The sequence below is a fragment of the Pseudophryne corroboree genome, chromosome 9 (assembly GCF_028390025.1).
Source record: "Pseudophryne corroboree isolate aPseCor3 chromosome 9, aPseCor3.hap2, whole genome shotgun sequence".
Lineage (NCBI taxonomy): Eukaryota > Metazoa > Chordata > Amphibia > Anura > Myobatrachidae > Pseudophryne > Pseudophryne corroboree.
In genome coordinates, this window is record NC_086452.1 from 364,271,967 (window position 1) to 364,293,415 (window position 21,449).

General features: G+C 50.3%; 1 protein-coding gene across 3 annotated transcripts in view; it reads right to left on the minus strand.

Annotated features, from left to right (window-relative positions):
• The window catches only part of RANGAP1 (Ran GTPase activating protein 1), a 198,073-nt gene extending 177,729 nt beyond the window's left edge, over positions 1–20,344 (minus strand). For 2 of the 3 annotated variants that reach the window (XM_063940734.1, XM_063940733.1), the window contains exon 1: positions 20,220–20,344. Coding sequence is in view for 1 of the 3 variants with exons in the window: in XM_063940732.1 (XP_063796802.1) it covers positions 19,931–20,040 (110 nt within the window). In the remaining 2 variants the exon portion in view is untranslated. Of the gene's footprint in view, positions 1–19,930; positions 20,044–20,219 lie in introns of those variants that run through there. The other variant, XM_063940732.1, reaches the window with a different exon arrangement.
• Between the last annotated feature and the right edge of the window lie 1,105 nt (positions 20,345–21,449).

A 21,449-nucleotide genomic window follows, 5' to 3' on the forward strand; every position in this document is an offset into this window, starting at 1 on the left:
CAGCGGAGCTGTGATGGAAAACGGTGCCCGTGTGCTGAGGAGATAGGCTCCGCCCCCTTCTCTGCGGCCTTTTCTCCCGCTTTTTGGTGAGTTCTGGCAGGGGTTAAAATACATCCATATAGCCCTGGGGGTTATATGTGGTGTATTTATGCCAGCCAAGGTGTTTACATTGCTGCTCAGGGCGCCCCCCCCTAGCGCCCTGCACCCTCAGTGACCGAAGTGTGAAGTGTGCCTGAGTAACAATGGCGCACAGCTGCAGTGCTGTGCACTACCTTGTTGAAGACTGATGTCTTCTGCCGCCGATTTTTCCGGACCTCTTCTTGCTTCTGGCTCTGTAAGGGGGCCGGCGGCGCGGCTCTGGGACCGAGCTCCGAGGCTGGGCCTGTGTTCGGTCCCTCTGGAGCTAATGGTGTCCAGTAGCCTAAGAAGCCCAAGCTGGCTGCAAGCAGGCAGGTTCGCTTCTTCTCCCCTTAGTCCCTCGATGCAGTGAGCAGGTGAGCCAGCAGGTCTCACTGAAAATAAAAAACCTAAAACTAAACTTTCACTAAGAAGCTCAGGAGAGCCCCTAGTGTGCACCCTTCTCGGCCGGGCACAAAAATCTAACTGAGGCTTGGAGGAGGGTCATAGGGGGAGGAGCCAGTGCACACCAGGTAGTCCTAAAGCTTTACTTTTGTGCCCAGTCTCCTGCGGAGCCGCTATTCCCCATGGTCCTTACGGAGTTCCCAGCATCCACTAGGACGTCAGAGAAAAGAATTTACTCACCGGTAATTCTATTTCTCGTAGTCCGTAGTGGATGCTGGGAACTCCGTAAGGACCATGGGAATAGACGGGCTCCGCAAGAGACTGGGCACTCCAAAAGAAAGATTAGGTACTATCTGGTGTGCACTGGCTCCTCCCTCTATGCCCCTCCTCCAGACCTCAGTTTATGGAAACTGTGCCCGGAAGAGCTGACACAACAAGGAAAGGATTTGGAATCCAGGGTAAGACTCATACCAGCCACACCAATCACACCGTACAACTTGTGATAACCATACCCAGTTAACAGTATGAACAACAACTGAGCCTCAGTAACAGATGGCTCATAACAATAACCCTTTAGTTAAGCAATAACTATATACATGTATTGCAGAGAGTCCGCACTTGGGACGGGCGCCCAGCATCCACTACGGACTACGAGAAATAGAATTACCGGTGAGTAAATTCTTATTTTCTCTGACGTCCTAGTGGATGCTGGGAACTCCGTAAGGACCATGGGGATTATACCAAAGCTCCCAAACGGGCGGGAGAGTGCGGATGACTCTGCAGCACCGAATGAGCAAAGGCAAGGTCCTCCTCAGCCAGGGTATCAAACTTGTAGAACTTAGCAAATGTGTTTGAACCCGACCAAGTAGCAGCTCGGCAAAGCTGTAAAGCCGAGACCCCTCGGGCAGCCGCCCAAGAAGAGCCCACCTTCCTTGTGGAATGGGCTTTTACTGATTTAGGATGCGGCAATCCTGCCGCAGAATGAGCTTGCTGAATCGTGTTACAGATCCAGCGCGCAATAGTTTGCTTTGAAGCAGGATCACCCAGCTTGTTGGGTGCATGCAGGATAAACAGCGAATCAGTTTTCCTGACTCCAGCCGTCCTGGCTACATAGATTTTCAAAGCCCTGACTACATCTAGTAACTTGGAGTCCTCCAAGTCCCGAGTAGCCGCAGGCACCACAATAGGTTGGTTCAAATAAAACGCTGATACCACCTTAGGGAGAAATTGGGGACGAGTCCTCAATTCTGCCCTGTCCATATGGAAGATCAGATAAGGGCTTTTACATGACAAAGCCGCCAATTCTGACACACGCCTAGCCGAAGCTAAGGCCAATAGCATGACCACTTTCCACGTGAGATATTTTAGCTCCACGGTCTTAAGTGGCTCAAACCAGTGGGATTTCAGGAAATCCAACACAACGTTGAGATCCCAAGGTGCCACTGGAGGCACAAAAGGGGGCTGAATATGCAGCACTCCCTTAACAAACGTCTGAACTTCAGGCAGTGAAGCCAGTTCTTTTTGAAAGAAAATAGATAGGGCCGAAATCTGGACCTTTATGGATCCTAATTTTAGGCCCATAGTCACTCCCGACTGTAGGAAGTGCAGGAATCGACCCAGCTGGAATTCCTCTGTAGGGGCCTTCCTGGCCTCACACCAAGCCACATATTTTCGCCATATACGGTGATAATGTTGTGCTGTCACGTCTTTCCTAGCCTTTATCAGCGTAGGAATCACTTCATCTGGAATGTCAAACGCAGCCGCGGTAAGTCTTGGAACAGACAGGGCCCCTGCTGTAACAGGTCCTGTCTGAGAGGCAGAGGCCATGGGTCCTCTGAGATCATTTCTTGCAGTTCTGGGTACCAAGTTCTTCTTGGCCAATCCGGAACGATGAGTATAGTTCTTACTCCTCTCTTTCTTACTATCCTCAGTACCTTGGGTATGAGAGGAAGAGGAGGGAACACATAAACCGACTGGTACACCCACGGTGTCACTAGTGCGTCCACAGCTATCGCCTGAGGGTTCCTTGACCTGGCGCAATATTTTTTTAGCTTTTTGTTGAGGCGGGACGCCATCATGTCCACCTGTGGCCGTTCCCAACGGTTTACAATCTGCGTGAAGACTTCTGGATGAAGTCCCCACTTTCCCGGGTGGAGGTCGTGCCTGCTGAGGAAGTCTGCTTCCCAGTTGTCCACTCCCGGAATGAACACTGCTGACAGTGCTAGCACGTGATTTTCCGCCCTTCGGAGAAGCCTTGTGGCTTCTGCCATCGCCATCCTGCTTCTTGTGCCGCCCTGGCGGTTTACATGGGCGACCGCCGTGATGTTGTCTGATTGAATCAGCACTGGTTGGTTTTGAAGCAGGGGCTCTGCTTGACTCAGGGCGTTGTAAATGGCCCTTAGTTCAGTATATTTATGTGTAGTGAAGTCTCCTGACTTGACCACTGTCCTTGGAAGTTCCTTCCCTGAGTGACTGCCCCCCATCCTCGGAGGCTTGCGTCCGTGGTCACCAGGACCCAGTCCTGTATGCCGAATCTGCGGCCCTCGAGAAGATGAGCACTCTGCAGCCACCACAGCAGAGACACCCTGGCCCTTGGGGACAGGGTGATCAACCGATGCATCTGAAGATGCGATCCGGACCATTTGTCTAACAGATCCCACTGAAAGATCCTTGCATGGAACCTGCCGAAGGGAATTGCTTCGTAAGAAGCCACCATCTTTCCCAGGACTAGCGTGCAGTGATGCACCGACACCTGTTTTGGTTTCAGGAGGTCCCTGACCAGAGATGACAATTCCTGAGCCTTCTCCACCGGGAGAAACACCTTCTTCTGTTCTGTGTCCAGAATCATGCCCAGGAAGAGCAGACGCGTCGCAGGAATCAGCTGCGACTTTGGGATATTCAGAATCCAGCCGTGCTGTTGCAACACTTCCCGAGAGAGTGCTACGCTGACTAACAACTGCTCTCTGGACCTCGCCTTTATAAGGAGATCGTCCAAGTACGGGATAATTATAACTCCCTTCTTCCGAAGGAGTATCATCATTTCGGCCATTACCTTGGTAAATATTCTCGGTGCCGTGGAGAGACCAAACGGCAACGTCTGGAATTGGTAATGACAGTCTTGTACCACAAACCTGAGGTATTCCTGGTGAGGTGGGTAAATGGGGACATGCAAGTAAGCATCCTTGATGTCCAGCGACACCATAAAATCCCCCTCTTCCAGGCTTGCACTAACCGCCCTGAGCGATTCCATTTTGAACTTGAACTTCTTTATAGAAGTGTTCAAGGATTTTAAATTCAGGATGGGTCTCACCGAACCGTCCGGTTTCGGTACCACAAACATTGTGGAATAGTAACCCCTGCCCTGTTGAAGGAGGGGGACCTTGATTATCACCTGCTGGATGTACAGCTTGTGAATTGCCGCCAGTACTACCTCCCTTTCCCTGGGAGCAGCTGGCAAGGCTGATTTGAGGTAACGGCGAGGGGGAGTCGCCTCGAACTCCAGCTTGTATCCCTGAGATACAATTTGTACAGCCCAGAGATCCACTTGTGAGCGAACCCACTGGTTGCTGAAGTTTCGGAGACGCGCCCCCACCGCACCCGGCTCCGCCTGTGGAGCCCCAGCGTCATGCAGTGGACTTAGAGGAAGCGGGGGAGGATTTTTGTTCCTGGGAACTGGCTGCCTGGTGCAGCTTCTTTCCTCTACCCCTGCCTCTGGGCAGAAAGGATGCGCCTCTGATCCGCTTGCCTTTCTGAGGCCGAAAGGACTGTACATGATAATACGGTGCTTTCTTAGGCTGTGAGGGAACCTGAGGTAAAAAAGTTGACTTCCCGGCTGTTGCCGTGGATACGAGGTCCGAGAGACCGTCCCCAAACAATTCCTCACCCTTATAAGGCAAAACCTCCATGTGTCTTTTAGAATCAGCATCAACTGTCCACTGCCGAGTCCATAATACTCTCCTGGCAGAAATGGACATTGCATTAATTCTAGATGCCAGCAGGCAAATGTCCCTCTGTGCATCCCGCATATATAAGACGACGTCTTTTATATGTTCTATGGTTAGCAAAATAGTATCCCTGTCGAGGGAATCAATGTTGTCTGACAGGGTATCAGACCATGCGGCTGCAGCACTACACATCCATGCTGAAGTAATAGCAGGTCTCAGTATAGTACCTGAGTGTGTATACACAGACTTCAGGATAGCTTCCTGCTTTCTATCCGCAGGCTCCTTTAAGGCGGCCGTATCCTGAGACGGCAGTGCCACCTTTTTTGATAAGCGTGTGAGCGCCTTGTCCACCCTAGGGGATGTTTCCCAACGTAACCTATCCGTTGGCGGGAAAGGGTACGCCATCAGTAACCTCTTAGAAATCACTAGTTTCTTATCGGGGGAACTCCACGCTTCCTCACACAATTCATTTAATTCATCAGATGGGGGAAAAGTCACTGGCTGCTTTTTCTCCCCAAACATAATACCCTTCTTGGTAGTAACCGGGTTAATATCAGAAATGTGCAATACATTTTTCATTGCAGTAATCATGCATCGGATGGCTTTTATAGACTGTGCATTTGTCTCATCCTCATCTACACTGGAGTCAGACTCCGTGTCGACATCTGTGTCTACCATCTGAGCTAGCGGGCGTTTATGAGCCCCTGATGGCCTCTGAGACGCCTGGGCAGGCGCGGGCTGAGATCCCGGCTGTCCCAAGGCTGCTGCGTCATCTAACCTTTTATGTAAGGAGTTGACACTGTCTGTTAAGACCTTCCACATATCCATCCAATCCGGTGTCGGCCCCGTCGGGGGCGACACCACACTTATCTGCCCTTGCTACGCCTCCACGTAACCTTCCTCATCAAACATGTCGACACAGCCGTACCGACACACCGCACACACACAGGGAATGCTCTGACTGAGGACAGGACCCCACAAAGTCCTTTGGGGAGACAGAGAGAGAGTATGCCAGCACACACCACAGCGCTATATAACACAGGGATTTACACTATAATGAGTGATTTTTCCCAATAGCTGCTTATTATCTTATCTGCGCCTAAATTTATGTGCCCCCCCTCTCTTTTTTACCCTTCTTGTACAGGATACTGCAGGGGAGAGCCTGGGGAGCGTCCTTCCAGCGGAGCTGTGAAGAGAAAATAGCGCTGGTGTGCTGAGGAAGAAGGCCCCGCCCCCTCAGCGGCGGGCTTCTCCCGCGTTTTGTATATCTTAATGGCGGGGGTTTTTGCACATAATACAGTTTTCCAGACTGTATTATGTGCATAATGTGCCAAAAGGTATTCTTATTGCTGCCCAGGGCCCCCCTCCCCCCCCCCCCCAGCGCCCTGCACCCTACAGTGACCGGAGTGTGTGGTGTGCAGTGGGAGCAATGGCGCACAGCTGCAGTGCGGTACGCTACCTTAATGAAGACCGGAGTCTTCTGCCGCCGATTTCATCTCCTTCTTCTGTCTTCTGGCTCTGCAAGGGGGACGGCAGCGCGGCTCCGGGAACGGACGATCAAGGTCAGGCCCTGTGTTCGAACCCTCTGGAGCTAATGGTGTCCAGTAGCCTAAGTAGCACAAGCTAGCTGCACGCAGGTAGGTTTGCTTCTCTCCCCTCAGTCCCACGTAGCAGTGAGTCTGTTGCCAGCAGATCTCACTGAAAATAAAAAACCTAACAAATACTTTCTTTCTAGCAAGCTCAGGAGTGCCCACTAGGAGCATCCAGCTCTGGCCAGGCACAGATTCTAACTGAGGTCTGGAGGAGGGGCATAGAGGGAGGAGCCAGTGCACACCAGATAGTACCTAATCTTTCTTTTAGAGTGCCCAGTCTCCTGCGGAGCCAGTCTATTCCCATGGTCCTTACGGAGTTCCCAGCATCCACTAGGACGTCAGAGAAAAGGGGGACGCTGTCTGCCGCTATGCTTAACAAGGGCACGCTGTCTGCCGTTATGTGTAAAAAGTGTACGCTGTCTGCCGTTATGTGTAAAAAGGGGAACGCTGTCTGCCGTTATGTGTAAAAATAAGAATTTACTTACCGATAATTCTATTTCTCGTAGTCCGTAGTGGATGCTGGGGACTCCGTAAGGACCATGGGGATAGCGGCTCCGCAGGAGACAGGGCACAAAAGTAAAAGCTTTAGGATCAGGTGGTGTGCACTGGCTCCTCCCCCTATGACCCTCCTCCAAGCCTCAGTTAGGATACTGTGCCCGGACGAGCGTACACAATAAGGAAGGATTTTGAATCCCGGGTAAGACTCATACCAGCCACACCAATCACACTGTACAACCTGTGATCTGAACCCAGTTAACAGCATGATAACAGCGGAGCCTCTGAAAAGATGGCTCACAACAATAATAACCCGTTTTAGTTAACAATAACTATGTACAAGTATTGCAGACAATCCGCACTTGGGATGGGCGCCCAGCATCCACTACGGACTACGAGAAATAGAATTATCGGTAAGTAAATTCTTATTTTCTCTGACGTCCTAAGTGGATGCTGGGGACTCCGTAAGGACCATGGGGATTATACCAAAGCTCCCAAACGGGCGGGAGAGTGCGGATGACTCTGCAGCACCGAATGAGAGAACTCCAGGTCCTCCTCAGCCAGGGTATCAAATTTGTAGAATTTTGCAAACGTGTTTGCCCCTGACCAAGTAGCAGCTCGGCAAAGTTGTAAAGCCGAGACCCCTCGGGCAGCCGCCCAAGATGAGCCCACCTTCCTTGTGGAATGGGCATTTACATATTTTGGCTGTGGCAGGCCTGCCACAGAATGTGCAAGCTGAATTGTACTACACATCCAACTAGCAATCGTCTGCTTAGAAGCAAGAGCACCCAGTTTGTTGGGTGCATACAGGATAACAGCAAGTCAGTTTTCCTGACTCCAGCCGTCCTGGAAACATATATTTTCAGGGCCCTGACAACATCTAGCAACTTGGAGTCCTCCAAGTCCCTAGTAGCCGCAGGTACCACAATAAGCTGGTTCAGGTGAAACGCTGACACCACCTTAGGGAGAAACTGGGGACGAGTCCGCAGCTCTGCCCTGTCCGAATGGACAATCAGGTATGGGCTTTTGTGAGACAAAGCCGCCAATTCTGACACTCGCCTGGCCGAGGCCAGGGCCAACAGCATGGTCACTTTCCATGTGAGATATTTCAAATCCACAGATTTGAGCGGTTTAAACCAATGTGATTTGAGGAATCCCAGAACTACGTTGAGATCCCACAGTGCCACTGGAGGCACAAAAGGGGGTTGTATATGCAGTACTCCCTTGACAAACTTCTGGACTTCAGGAACTGAAGCCAATTCTTTCTGGAAGAAAATCGACAGGGCCGAAATTTGAACCTTAATGGACCCCAATTTGAGGCCCATAGACACTCCTGTTTGCAGGAAATGCAGGAATCGACCGAGTTGAAATTCCTCCGTGGGGCCTTCCTGGCCTCACACCATGCAACATATTTTCGCCAAATGTGGTGATAATGTTGTGCGGTCACCTCCTTCCTGGCTCTGACCAGGGTAGGGATGACCTCTTCCGGAATGCCTTTTTCCCTTAGGATCCGGCGTTCAACCGCCATGCCGTCAAACGCAGCCGCGGTAAGACTTGGAACAGACATGATCCTTGCTGAAGCAAGTCCCTTCTTAGTATCTCTTGAAGTTCCGGGTACCAAGTCCTTCTTGGCCAATCCGGAGCCACGAGTATAGTTCTTACTCCTCTCCGTCTTATAATTCTCAGTACCTTGGGTATGAGAGGCAGAGGAGGGAACACATACACCGACTGGTACACCCACGGTGTTACCAGAGCGTCCCTGCTATTGCCTGAGGGTCTCTTGACCTGGCGCAATACCTGTCCAGTTTTTTGTTCAGACGGGACGCCATCATGTCCACCTTTGGTCTTTCCCAACGGTTCACAATCATGTGGAAGACTTCCAGATGAAGTCCCCACTCTCCCGGGTGGAGGTCGTGCCTGCTGAGGAAGTCTGCTTCCCAGTTGTCCACTCCCGGAATGAACACCGCTGACAGTGTTATCACATGATTTTTCGCCCAGCGAAGAATCCTTGCTGCCATTGCCCTCCTGCTTCTTGTGCCGCCCTGTCTGTTTACGTGGGCGACTGCCGTGATGTTGTCCGACTGGATCAGCACCGGTTGACTTTGAAGCAGAGGTCTTCCTAGGCTCAGAGCATTGTAAATTGCCCTTAGCTCCAGTATATTTATGTGGAGAGAAGTCTCCAGACTTGACCACACTCCTTGGAAATTTCTTCCCTGTGTGACTGCTCCCCAGCCTCTCAGGCTGGCATCCGTGGTCACCAGGACCCAGTCCTGAATGCCGAATCTGCTGCCCTCTAGTAGATGAGCACTCTGCAGCCACCACAGAAGAGACACCCTTGTCCTTGGAGACAGGATTATCCGCTGATGCATCTGAAGATGCGATCCGGACCATTCGTCCAGTAGATCCCACTGAAAAATTCTTGCGTGAAATCTGCCGAATGGAATCGCTTCGTAAGAAGCCACCATTTTTCCCAGGACTCTTGTGCATTGATGCACTGACACTTGGCCTGGTTCTAGGAGGTTCCTAACTAGCTCGGATAACTCCCTGGCTTTCTCCTCCGGGAGAAACACCTTTTTCTGGACTGTGTCCAGAATCATCCCTAGGAACAGCAGACGTGTCGTCGGAATCAGCTGCGATTTTGGAATATTTAGAATCCACCCGTGCTGTCGTAGAACTACTTGAGATAGTGCTACTCCGACCTCCAACTGTTCTCTGGACCTTGCCCTTATCAGGAGATCGTCCAAGTAAGGGATAATTAAGACGCCTTTTCTTTGAAGAAGAATCATCATTTCGGCCATTACCTTGGTAAAGACCCGGGGTGCCGTGGACAATCCAAACGGCAGCGTCTGAAACTGATAGTGACAGTTCTGTACCACGAACCTGAGGTACCCTTGGTGAGAAGGGCAAATTGGGACATGGAGGTAAGCATCCTTGATGTCCAGGGACACCATATAGTCCCCTTCTTCCTGGTTCGCTATCACTGCTCTGAGTGACTGCATCTTGATTTGAACCTTTGTATGTAAGTGTTCAAAGATTTCAGATTTAGAATAGGTCTCACCGAGCCGTCTGGCTTCAGTACCACAAATAGTGTGGAATAATACCCCTTTCCTTGTTGTAGGAGGGGTACTTTGATTATCACCTGCTGGGAATACAGCTTGTGAATTGTTTCCAATACTGCCTCCCTGTCGGAGGGAGACGTTGGTAAAGCAGACTTCAGGAACCTGCGAGGGAGAGACTTCTCGAACTTCCAATCTGTACCCCTGGGATACTACTTGTAGGATCCAGGGGTCCACTTGCGAGTGAGCCCACTGCGCGCTGAAACTCTTGAGACGACCCCCCACCGCACCTGAGTCCGCTTGTACGGCCCCAGCGTCATGCTGAGGACTTGGCAGAAGCGGTGGAGGGCTTCTGTTCCTGGGAAGGAGCTGCCTGCTGCAGTCTTCTTCCCTTTCCTCTACCCCTGGGCAGATATGACTGGCCTTTTGCCCGCTTGCCCTTATGGGGACGAAAGGACTGAGGCTGAAAAGACGGTGTCTTTTTCTGCTGAGATGTGACTTGGGGTAAAAAAGGTGGATTTTCCAGCTGTTGCCGTGGCCACCAGGTCCGATGGACCGACCCCAAATAACTCCTCCCCTTTATACGGCAATACTTCCATGTGCCGTTTGGAATCTGCATCACCTGACCACTGTCGTGTCCATAAACATCTTCTGGCAGACATGGACATCGCACTTACTCTTGATGCCAGAGTGCAAATATCCCTCTGTGCATCTCGCATATATAGAAATGCATCTTTTAAATGCTCTATAGTCAATAAAATACTGTCCCTGTCAAGGGTATCAATATTTTCAGTCAGGGAATCCGACCAAGCCACCCCAGCGCTGCACATCCAGGCTGAGGCGATCGCTGGTCGCAGTATAACACCAGTATGTGTGTATATACTTTTTAGGATATTTTCCAGCCTCCTATCAGCTGGCTCCTTGAGGGCGGCCGTATCTGGAGACGGTAACGCCACTTGTTTTGATAAGCGTGTGAGCGCCTTATCCACCCTAGGGGGTGTTTCCCAACGCGCCCTAACTTCTGGCGGGAAAGGGTATAACGCCAATAATTTTCTATCGGGGGAAACCCACGCATCATCACACACTTCATTTAATTTATCTGATTCAGGAAAAACTACAGGTAGTTTTTTCACACCCCACATAATACCCTTTTTTGTGGTACTTGTAGTATCAGAAATATGTAACACCTCCTTCATTGCCCTTAACATGTAACGTGTGGCCCTAATGGAAAATACGTTTGTTTCTTCACCGTCGACACTGGAGTCAGTGTCCGTGTCTGTGTCTGTGTCGACCGACTGAGGTAATGGGCGTTTTAAAGCCCCTGACGGTGTTTGAGACGCCTGGACAGGTACTAATTGGTTTGCCGGCCGTCTCATGTCGTCAACCGACCTTGCAGCGTGTTGACATTATCACGTAATTCCCTAAATAAGCCATCCATTCCGGTGTCGACTCCCTAGAGAGTGACATCACCATTACAGGCAATTGCTCCGCCTCCTCACCAACATCGTCCTCATACATGTCGACACACACGTACCGACACACAGCACACACACAGGGAATGCTCTGATAGAGGACAGGACCCCACTAGCCCTTTGGGGAGACAGAGGGAGAGTTTGCCAGCACACACCAAAACGCTATAATTATACAGGGACAACCTTATATAAGTGTTTTCCCTTATAGCATCTTAATATATTATAATATCGCCACACAAAATGCCCCCCCTCTCTGTTTTAACCCTGTTTCTGTAGTGCAGTGCAGGTGAGAGCCTGGGAGCCTTCCTAGCAGCGGAGCTGTGTAGGAAAATGGCGCTGTGTGCTGAGGAGAATAGGCCCCGCCCCCTTTTCGGCGGGCTTCTTCTCCCGTTTTTCTGACAACCTGGCAGGGGTTAAATACATCCATATAGCCCCAGAGGCTATATGTGATGTATTTTTAGCCAGCATAGGTACTTTCATTGCTGCCCAGGGCGCCCCCCCCAGCGCCCTGCACCCTCAGTGACCGTTGGTGTGAAGTGTGCTGAGAGCAATGGCGCACAGCTGCCGTGCTGTGCGCTACCTTAAGAAGACTGGGAAGTCTTCAGCCGCCGATTTCTGGACCTCTTCTCTCTTCAGCATCTGCAAGGGGGTCGGCGGCGCGGCTCCGGTGACCCATCCAGGCTGTACCTGTGATCGTCCCTCTGGAGCTAGTGTCCAGTAGCCTAAGAACCCAATCCATCCTGCACGCAGGTGAGTTCACTTCTTCTCCCCTAAGTCCCTCGTTGCAGTGAGCCTGTTGCCAGCAGGACTCACTGAAAATAAAAAACCTAACAAAACTTTTACTCTAAGCAGCTCTTTAGGAGAGCTACCTAGATTGCACCCTTCTCGGCCGGGCACAAAAACCTAACTGAGGCTTGGAGGAGGGTCATAGGGGGAGGAGCCAGTGCACACCACCTGATCCTAAAGCTTTTACTTTTGTGCCCTGTCTCCTGCGGAGCCGCTATCCCCATGGTCCTTACGGAGTCCCCAGCATCCACTTAGGACGTCAGAGAAAAGGGGGACGCTGTCTGCCGTAATGTGTAAAAAGGGGGACGCTGTCTGCCGTAATGTGTAAAAAGGGGGACGCTGTCTGCCGTAATGTGTAAAAAGGGGACGCTGTCTGCCGTTATGTGTAAAAAGGGGACGCTGTCTGCCGTTATGTGTAAAAAGGGGACGCTGTCTGCCGTTATGTGTAAAAAGGGGACGCTGTCTGCTGTTATGTGTAAAAAGGGGACGCTGTCTGCCGTTATGTGTAAAAAGGGGACGCTGTCTGCCGTTATGTGTAAAAAGGGGACGCTGTCTGCCGTTATGTGTAAAAAGGGGACGCTGTCTGCCGTAATGTGTAAAAAGGGGGACGCTGTCTGCCGTTATGTGTAAAAAGTGTACGCTGTCTGCCGCTATGCTTAACAAGGGCACGCTGTCTGCCGTTATGTGTAAAAAGTGTTCGCTGTCTGCCGTTATGTGTAAAAAGGGGGACGCTGTCTGCCGTTATGTGTAAAAAGGGGGACGCTGTCTGCCGTTATGTGTAAAAAGGGGGACGCTGTCTGCCGTTATGTGTAAAAAGGGGGACGCTGTCTGCCGTAATGTGTAAAAAGGGGACGCTGTCTGCCGTTATGTGTAAAAAGGGGACGCTGTCTGCCGTTATGTGTAAAAAGGGGACGCTGTCTGCCGTTATGTGTAAAAAGGGGACGCTGTCTGCCGTTATGTGTAAAAAGGGGGACGCTGTCTGCCGTTATGTGTAAAAAGGGGGACGCTGTCTGCTCTAATGTGTAAAATAAGATTTTACTTACCGATAAATCTATTTCTCATAGTCCGTAGTGGATGCTGGGGACTCCGTCAGGACCATGGGGAATAGCGGCTCCGCAGGAGACAGGGCACAAAAGCAAGCTTTTAGGATCACATGGTGCGTACTGGCTCCTCCCCCTATGACCCTCCTCCAAGCCTCAGTTAGGTACTGTGCCCGGACGAGCGTACACAATAAGGAAGGATCTTGAATCCCGGGTAAGACTCATACCAGCCACACCAATCACACCGTACAACTTGTGATTTGAACCCAGTTAACAGTATGATAACAATGAAGTAGCCTCTAAAAAAGATGGCTCACAACAATAATAACCCGATTTTTTTGTAACAATAACTATGTACAAGTAATGCAGACAATCCGCACTTGGGATGGGCGCCCAGCATCCACTACGGACTATGAGAAATAGATTTATCGGTAAGTAAAATCTTATTTTCTCTAACGTCCTAGTGGATGCTGGGGACTCCGTCAGGACCATGGGGATTATACCAAAGCTCCCAAACGGGCGGGAGAGTGCGGATGACTCTGCAGCACCGAAAGAGAGAACTCCAGGTCCTCCTCAGCCAGGGTATCAAATTTGTAGAATTTAGCAAACGTGTTTGCCCCTGACCAAGTAGCTGCTCGGCAAAGTTGTAAAGCCGAGACCCCTCGGGCAGCCGCCCAAGATGAGCCCACCTTCCTTGTGGAATGGGCATTTACAGATTTTGGCTGTGGCAGGCCTGCCACAGAATGTGCAAGCTGAATTGTACTACAAATCCAACGAGCAATAGTCTGCTTAGAAGCAGGAGCACCCAGCTTTTTTGGGTGCCTACAATATAAACAGCAAGTCAGACTTTCTGACTCCAGCCGTCCTGGAATTTTATATATATATATATATATATATATATATATATATATATATATATATATTTCAGGGCCCTGACAACGTCTAGCAATTTGGAGTCCTCCAAGTCCCTAGTAGCCGCAGGCACCACAATAGGTTGTTTCAGGTGAAACGCTGACACCACCTTAGGAAGAAACTGGGGACGAGTCCGCAGTTCTGCCCTGTCCGAATGGAAAATCAAATATGGGCTTTTGTAAGACAAAGCCGCCAATTTTGACAATCGCCTGGCCGAGGCCAGGGCCAACAGCATGGTCACTTTCCATGTGAGATATTTCAAATCCACAGATTTGAGTGGTTCAAACCAATATGATTTGAGGAATCCCAACACTCCGTTGAGATCCCACGGTGCCACTGGAGGCACACAAGGGCTGTATATGCAATACTCCCTTGACAAACGTCTGGACTTCAGGAACTGAAGCCAATTCTTTCTGGAAGAAAATCTATAGGGCCGAAACTTGAACCTTAATGGACCCCAATTTGAGGCTCATAGACACTCCTGTTTGCAGGAAGTGCAGAAATCGACCTAGTTGAAATTTTTTCGTGGGGCCTTCCTGGCCTCACCCACGCAACATATTTTTACCACATGTGGTGATAACGTTGTGCGGTCACCTCCTTCCTGGCTTTGACCAGGGTAGGTATGACCTCTTCCGGAATGCCTTTTCCCTTAGGATCCGGCGTTCAAACCGCCATGCCGTCAAACGCAGTCGCGGTAAGTCTTGGAACAGACAAGGTCCCTGCTGGAGCAGGTCCTTTCTTAAAGGCCGATGCCACGGTTCCTCTTGGAACAGACATGGTACTTGCTGAAAGCAAATCCCTTCTTAGCTCCCGAGGCCATTAGTCCTCCGTGAGCATCTCTTGAAGTTCCGGTTACCAAGTCCCTCTTGGCCAATCCGGAGCCACGAGTATAGTTCTTACTCCTCTATGTCTTATAATTCTCAATACCTTGGTTATGAGAAGCAGAGGAGGGAACACATACACCGACTGTTACACCCACGGTGTTACCAGGACGTCCACAGCTATCGCCTGAAGGTCTCGTGACCTGGCGCAATACCTGTCCCATTTTTTGTTCGGGCGGGACGCCATCATGTCCACCTTTGGTCTTTCCCAACGGTTCACAATCATGCGGAAAACTTCCCGATGAAGTTCCCACTCTCCCGGGTGGAGGTCGTGCCTGCTGAGGAAGTCTGCTTCCCAGTCGTCCACTCCCGGAATGAACACTGCTGACAGTGCTATCACATGATTTTCCGCCTAGCGAAAAATCCTTGCAGTTTTGCCACTGCCCTCCTGCTTCTTGTGCCGCCCTTTCTGTTTACGTGGGCGACTGCCGTGATGTTATCCCACTGGATCAATACCGGCTGACCTTGAAGCAGAGGTCTTGCTAAGCTTAGAGCATTATAAATTTGCTCTTAGCTCCAGTATATTTATGTGGAGAGAATTCTCCAGACTTGATCACACTCCTTGTGTGACTGCTCCCCAGCCTCTCAGGCTGGCCTCCGTGGTCACGAGCATCCAATCCTGAATGCCGAATCTGCGGCCCTCTAGAAGATGAGCACTCTGTAATCACCACAGGAGAGACACCCTTGTCCTTGGATATAGGGTTATCCGCTGATGCATCTGAAGATGCGATCCGGACCATTTGTCCAGCAGATCCCACTGAAGAGTTCTTGCGTGAAATCTGCCGAATGGAAGCGCTTCGTAATAAGCCACCATTTTTACCAGGACTCTTGTGCAATGATGCACTGACACTTTTCCTGGTTTTAGGAGGATCCCGATTAGCTCGGATAACTCCCTGGCTTTCTCCTCTGGGAGAAACACCTTTTCCTGGACTGTGTCCAGAATCATCCCTAGGACCAGCAGACGTGTCGTCGGAACAACTGCGGTTTTGGAATATTTAGAATCCACCCGTGCTGTCGTAGAACTACTTGAGATAGTGCTACTCCGACCTCCAACTGTTCTCTGGACCTTGTTCTTATCAGGAGGTCGTCCATTTTCTTTGAAGACGAATCCTCCTTTCGGTCATTACCTTGGTAAGGACCCGGGGTGCCTTGGACAATCCAACGGCATCGTCTTGAAACTGATAGTGACAGTTCTGTACCACGAACCTGAGGTACCCTTGGTGAGAAAAGGCAAATTTTGGGACATGGAGGTAAGCATCCCTGATGTCCCGGGACACCATATAGTCCCCTTGTTCTTTGCTATCACAGCTCTGAGTGACTCCATCTGGATTTGAACCCTTGTAAGTGTTCAAATTTTTCAGATTTAGAATAGGTCTCACCTAGCCTTCAGTACCACCATATAGTGTGGAGTAATACCCCTTTCCTTGTTGTCGGAGGGGTAATTTTATTATCACCTGCTGGGAATACAGCTTGTGAATTGTTTTCAATACTGCCTCCCTGTCGGAGGGAGACATTGGTACAGCAGACTACAGGAACCTGCGAGGGGGGAAACCTCTCGACATTCCAATCTGTACCCCTTGGATACTACTTGTAGGATCCAGGGGTCCTGTACGGTCCCAGCGTCATGCTGAGAACTTGGTAGAAGCGGTGGAGGGCTTCTGTTCCTGGGAATGGGCTGCCTGCTGCAGTCTTCTTCCCTTTCCTCTATCCCTGGGCAGATATGACTCTTATAGGGACGAAAGGACTGAGGCTGAAAAGACGGTGTCTTTTTCTGCAGAGATGTGACTTAGGGTAAAAAACGGTGGATTTTCCAGCAGTTGCCCTGGCCACCAGGTCCCATGGACCGACCCCAAATAACTCCTCCCCTTTATACTAGTGATGAGCGGGTTCGGTTTTACTCGGTTCTCAAAACGGCATCTTATTGGCTCACGGATGTCACGTGTTTTGGATAGCCAATAAGATGCCGTTTTGAGAACCGAGTAAAACCGAACCTCGCTCATCACTACTTTATACGGCAATACATCTTTGTGCCGTCTGGAATCTGCATCACCTGACCACTGTCGTGTCCATAAACATCTTCTTGCAGATATGGACATCGCATTTACTCTTGATGCCAGAGTGCAAATATCCCTCTGCGCATCTCGCATATATAGAAATGCATCCTTTAAATGCTCTATAGTCAATAAAATACTGTCCCTGTCAAAGGTATCAATATTTTTAGTCAGGGAATCCGACCAAGCCACCTCAGCTCTGCACATCCAGGCTGAGGCGATCGCTGGTCGCAGTATAACACCAGCATGTGTGTGTATACTTTTTAGGATATTTTTCAGCCTCCTATCAGCTGGCTCCTTAAGTACGGCCCTATCCGTAGATGGTACCGCTACTTGTTCTGATAAGCGTGTGAGCGCCTTATCCACCCTGAGGGGTGTTTCCCACCGCGCCTTAACTTCTGGCGGGAAAGGGTATACCGCCAATAATTTTCTATCGGGGGAAACCCACGCATCATCACACACTTCATTTAATTTATCTGATTCAGGAAAAACTACAGGTAGTTTTTTCACCTCACACATAATACCCTTTTTTGTGGTACTTGGAGTATCAGAAATATGTAACACCTCCTTCATTGCCCTTAACGTGTGGCCCTAAAAGAAAATACGTTTGTTTCTTCACCGTCGACACTGAAATCAGTGTCCGTGTCTGGGTCTGTGTCGACCGACTGAGGTAAATGGGCATTTTACAGCCCCTGACGGTGTTTGAGACGCCTGGACAGATACTAATTTGTTCGCCGGCCCTCTCATGTCGTCAACCGGCTTGCAGCGTGTTGACATTGTCACGTAATTTCCATAAATAAGCCATCCATTCCGGTGTCGACTCCCTAGAGATTGACATCACCATTACAGGCAATTTGCTCCGCCTCCTCACCAATATTTTCCTCATACATGTCGGCACACACGTACCGACATACAGCACACACATAGGGAATGCTCTGATAGAGGACAGGACCCACTAGCCCTTTGGGGAGACAGAGGGAGAGTTTGCCAGCACACACCAAAACGCTATAATTATCCAGGGACAACCTTTATATAAGTGTTCCTCCCTTATAGCATTTTAATATATATACATATCGCCAAATCAGTGCCCCCCCCTCTCTGTTTTAACCCTGTTTCTGTAGTGCAGTGCAGGGGAGAGCATGGGAGCCTTCCCACCAGCCTTTCTGTGAGGGAAAATGGCGCTGTGTGCTGAGGAGAATAGGCCCCGCCCCCTTTTCGGCGGGCTTCTTCTCCGGAGTTTTAGATATCTGGCAGGGGTTAAATACATCCATATAGCCTCAAGGGCTATATGTGATGTATTTTTCGCCATACAGGTATTATACATTGCTGCCCAGGGCGCCCCCCTCCAGCGCCCTGCACCCTCCGTGACCGCTGTGTGAAGTGTGCTGACAACAATGGCGCACAGCTGCAGTGCTGTGCGCTACCTGATGAAGACTGAGAGTCTTCTGCCGCCTGGTTCCGGACCTCTTCATCTTCAGCGTCTGCAAGGGGGGTCGGCGGCGCGGCTCCGGGACGAACCCCAGGGCGAGCCCTGTGTTCCGACTCCCTCTGGAGCTATGTCCAGTAGCCTAAGAATCCAATCCATCCTGCACGCAGGTGAGTTGAAAATCTCTCCCCTAAGTCCCTCGATGCAGTGAGCCTGTTGCCAGCAGGACTCACTGAAAATAAAGAACCTAAAAACTTTTTCTAAGTAACTCTTTAAGAGAGCCACCTAGATTGCACCCTTCTCGGCCGGGCACAAAAACCTAACTGAGGCTTGGAGGAGGGTCATAGGGGGAGGAGCCAGTACACACCATGTGATCCTAAAAGCTTGCTTTTGTGCCCTGTCTCCTGCGGAGCCGCTATTCCCCATGGTCCTGACGGAGTCCCCAGCATCCACTAGGACGTTAGAGAAAAAGGGGACGCTGTCTGCCGTAATGTGTAAAAAGGTCTCTACCTGGTGTAGTGGTGCTACTGTGCGGCGTAATGTGAATAATGGAGACTACTGTGCACTGTTTTATGTATTGGTATTATTTTGTGGCCACAACCCTTCCCCATGAAGCCACACCCCTATGTATTTTTACTGCCCCTGTTTTGCATGCAGGGGTGGGGCTCCGATGACGTTTCTTGCACACAGTGCTAAAATGTCTAGTTACGGCACTGTTGCTAGGTATCCATTTCTCTGGCCTGAGCAGGTCCCCCTCACCAGATCCTCTCCAGGGGTGAGGGCGTGGACTTGGATGGGATGGGATGGGGGGGCCCCAAAGCATTTTGTTGCACCCGGGCCCACTGCTCGCTAGTTCCGCCACTGGCGAGAGCCCATGTGCAGACACGCTCCCTCTCTGGCAGAACAATAGATGCTGCTTTGTGCCAGTGTCTGCTGTACATGCGCAGGCCTCTGTGAACATGGCACTCATGCCACATTGCCAGGGACTTCTCGATTGTGCATGTGCAAATCACCGAGAAAATGGCAGCGCACCATTTTCACAGTGATTTGCTGCTGCACAGGACTGCGAAGACAGATGTAAGTATAATGATGGGTGCAGAGTGTGGGCCACTCTCCACCCACACCAATGCATCAATGGTAAACCCACTGATGGCCATCCGCAGCACAAGATCTCAATGCAAGAAAACCGCACACACGTGAACACATCCGGGGGGTGTGGTGGTGGGAAACATAAGCAATCTTTGCACCAGTTTTTTGGACATTAGTAAGACTGCAGAACGGCTTGCTGCCATGGTTGGTTCTATATCGGAGGGGCTGAAGGGACCTTGTGACGTATTGAGGGGAGGAGCTACGTAACCAGGGGGAGGAGCTACGGGCGAACAGGGTACCCGAAAAGTACGCTCGCCACGCTTCGGGCACGGTGGCTCGCTCCGCTTCGCTCACCACCAAATTACTAAAGGTAATAGTTGGTGGCGTGGATAGTAGAGGAACTATCCCGCTGGCCTAGCTCCTCCCCCTTGCGTCGTAACTCCTCCCCCTTACGGAAAAGGTCCCTTAGCCCACTTGATTCTAGCATCTACCTTGCTGCCATAGCTGGGTATGGCATTGCCGCAGAAATCTTGGATTTCTCCACGGACAGCCTTCAAAACATACTATATGCAGTAATCACCTCTTTTTTTGTACAAAAATGCAGTCAAGAGGAGTTAACATAAGAAAAACATTGGCATAAAACCTTATATAATACACTATATACCAGCTTGAATGACATGATGATATACAACCGCTGACACAATGAATTAATACATGAGACCTGATGCCTGGCCTCCTCCCCGTTGCCCCCATGTACTGTAATAAACAGTGCATGCTTCCTGTCAGGAGAATGGCTGTTACCGGCAGGCGCACACAAGAGAGACGCCACTGCCAGTGACAGCTATGCCCTGACCATCCCGCCAAAACCACCAAGCTGCTGACAAGAAGCGATCATCCCCTCACACATCCCTTTTCTATCACACAATATATAAAGCTGACGCAGGCAGTCTCACCGCTCGCCAGTACTCGGGCCGTCACCGCACACGTTGCTTATGGCGAACCGGGTTTCAGCTTTTTTTTTTTTTTTTTCCCCAGTCCTCTTTGAACCAGCAGATTTCCTTACAACGGCTGCGCCCGCACTGGTCTATGGAACTTGTAGTTCTGTCTCTTGAGTGTTTCATACAAGGAAAAGCCGCCCAGAGGCATAGGGGACTACAAATCCCGTCATGCTTTGCGCGACAAGCCATTTGAAGGTCGGAGGTTTTGGACAATTGTTGGCTGCCAGTATTGTATTGAAATAGTGATACAGCTTCCGTGCGTCATGAACAGTGATGGCTGTGTGTGCCGATGGGACTGTGATTTGTATTACAAGAACAGCTAATAAATTAAAGATGATAGTATAAATAAGATTTTACTCACCGGTAAATCTATTTCTCGTAGTCCGTAGTGGATGCTGGGGACTCCGTAAGGACCATGGGGAATAGACGGGCTCCGCAGGAGACTGGGCACTCTATAAGAAAGATTTGGTACTATCTGGTGTGCACTGGCTCCTCCCTCTATGCCCCTCCTCCAGACCTCAGTTAGGATACTGTGCCCGGACGAGCTGACACAATAAGGAAGGATTTTGAATCCCGGGTAAGACTCATACCAGCCACACCAATCACACCGTATAACTCGTGATAATATACCCAGTTAACAGTATGAAATATAACTGAGCCTCACAACAGATGGCTCAACAATAACCCTTTAGTTAGGCAATAACTATATACAAGTATTGCAGACAATCCGCACTTGGGATGGGCGCCCAGCATCCACTACGGACTACGAGAAATAGATTTACCGGTGAGTAAAATCTTATTTTCTCTGACGTCCTAGTGGATGCTGGGGACTCCGTAAGGACCATGGGGATTATACCAAAGCTCCCAAACGGGCGGGAGAGTGCGGATGACTCTGCAGCACCGAATGAGTGAACTCAAGGTCCTCCTCAGCCAGGGTATCAAATTTGTAGAATTTAGCAAACGTGTTTGCCCCTGACCAAGTTGCAGCTCGGCAAAGTTGTAAAGCCGAGACCCCTCGGGCAGCCGCCCAAGATGAGCCCACTTTCCTCGTGGAATGGGCTTTCACTGATTTAGGATGCGGCAATCCAGCCGCAGAATGCGCCAGCTGAATTGTGCTACAAATCCAGCGAGCAATAGTCTGCTTAGAAGCAGGAGCACCTATCTTGTTGGGTGCATACAGGACAA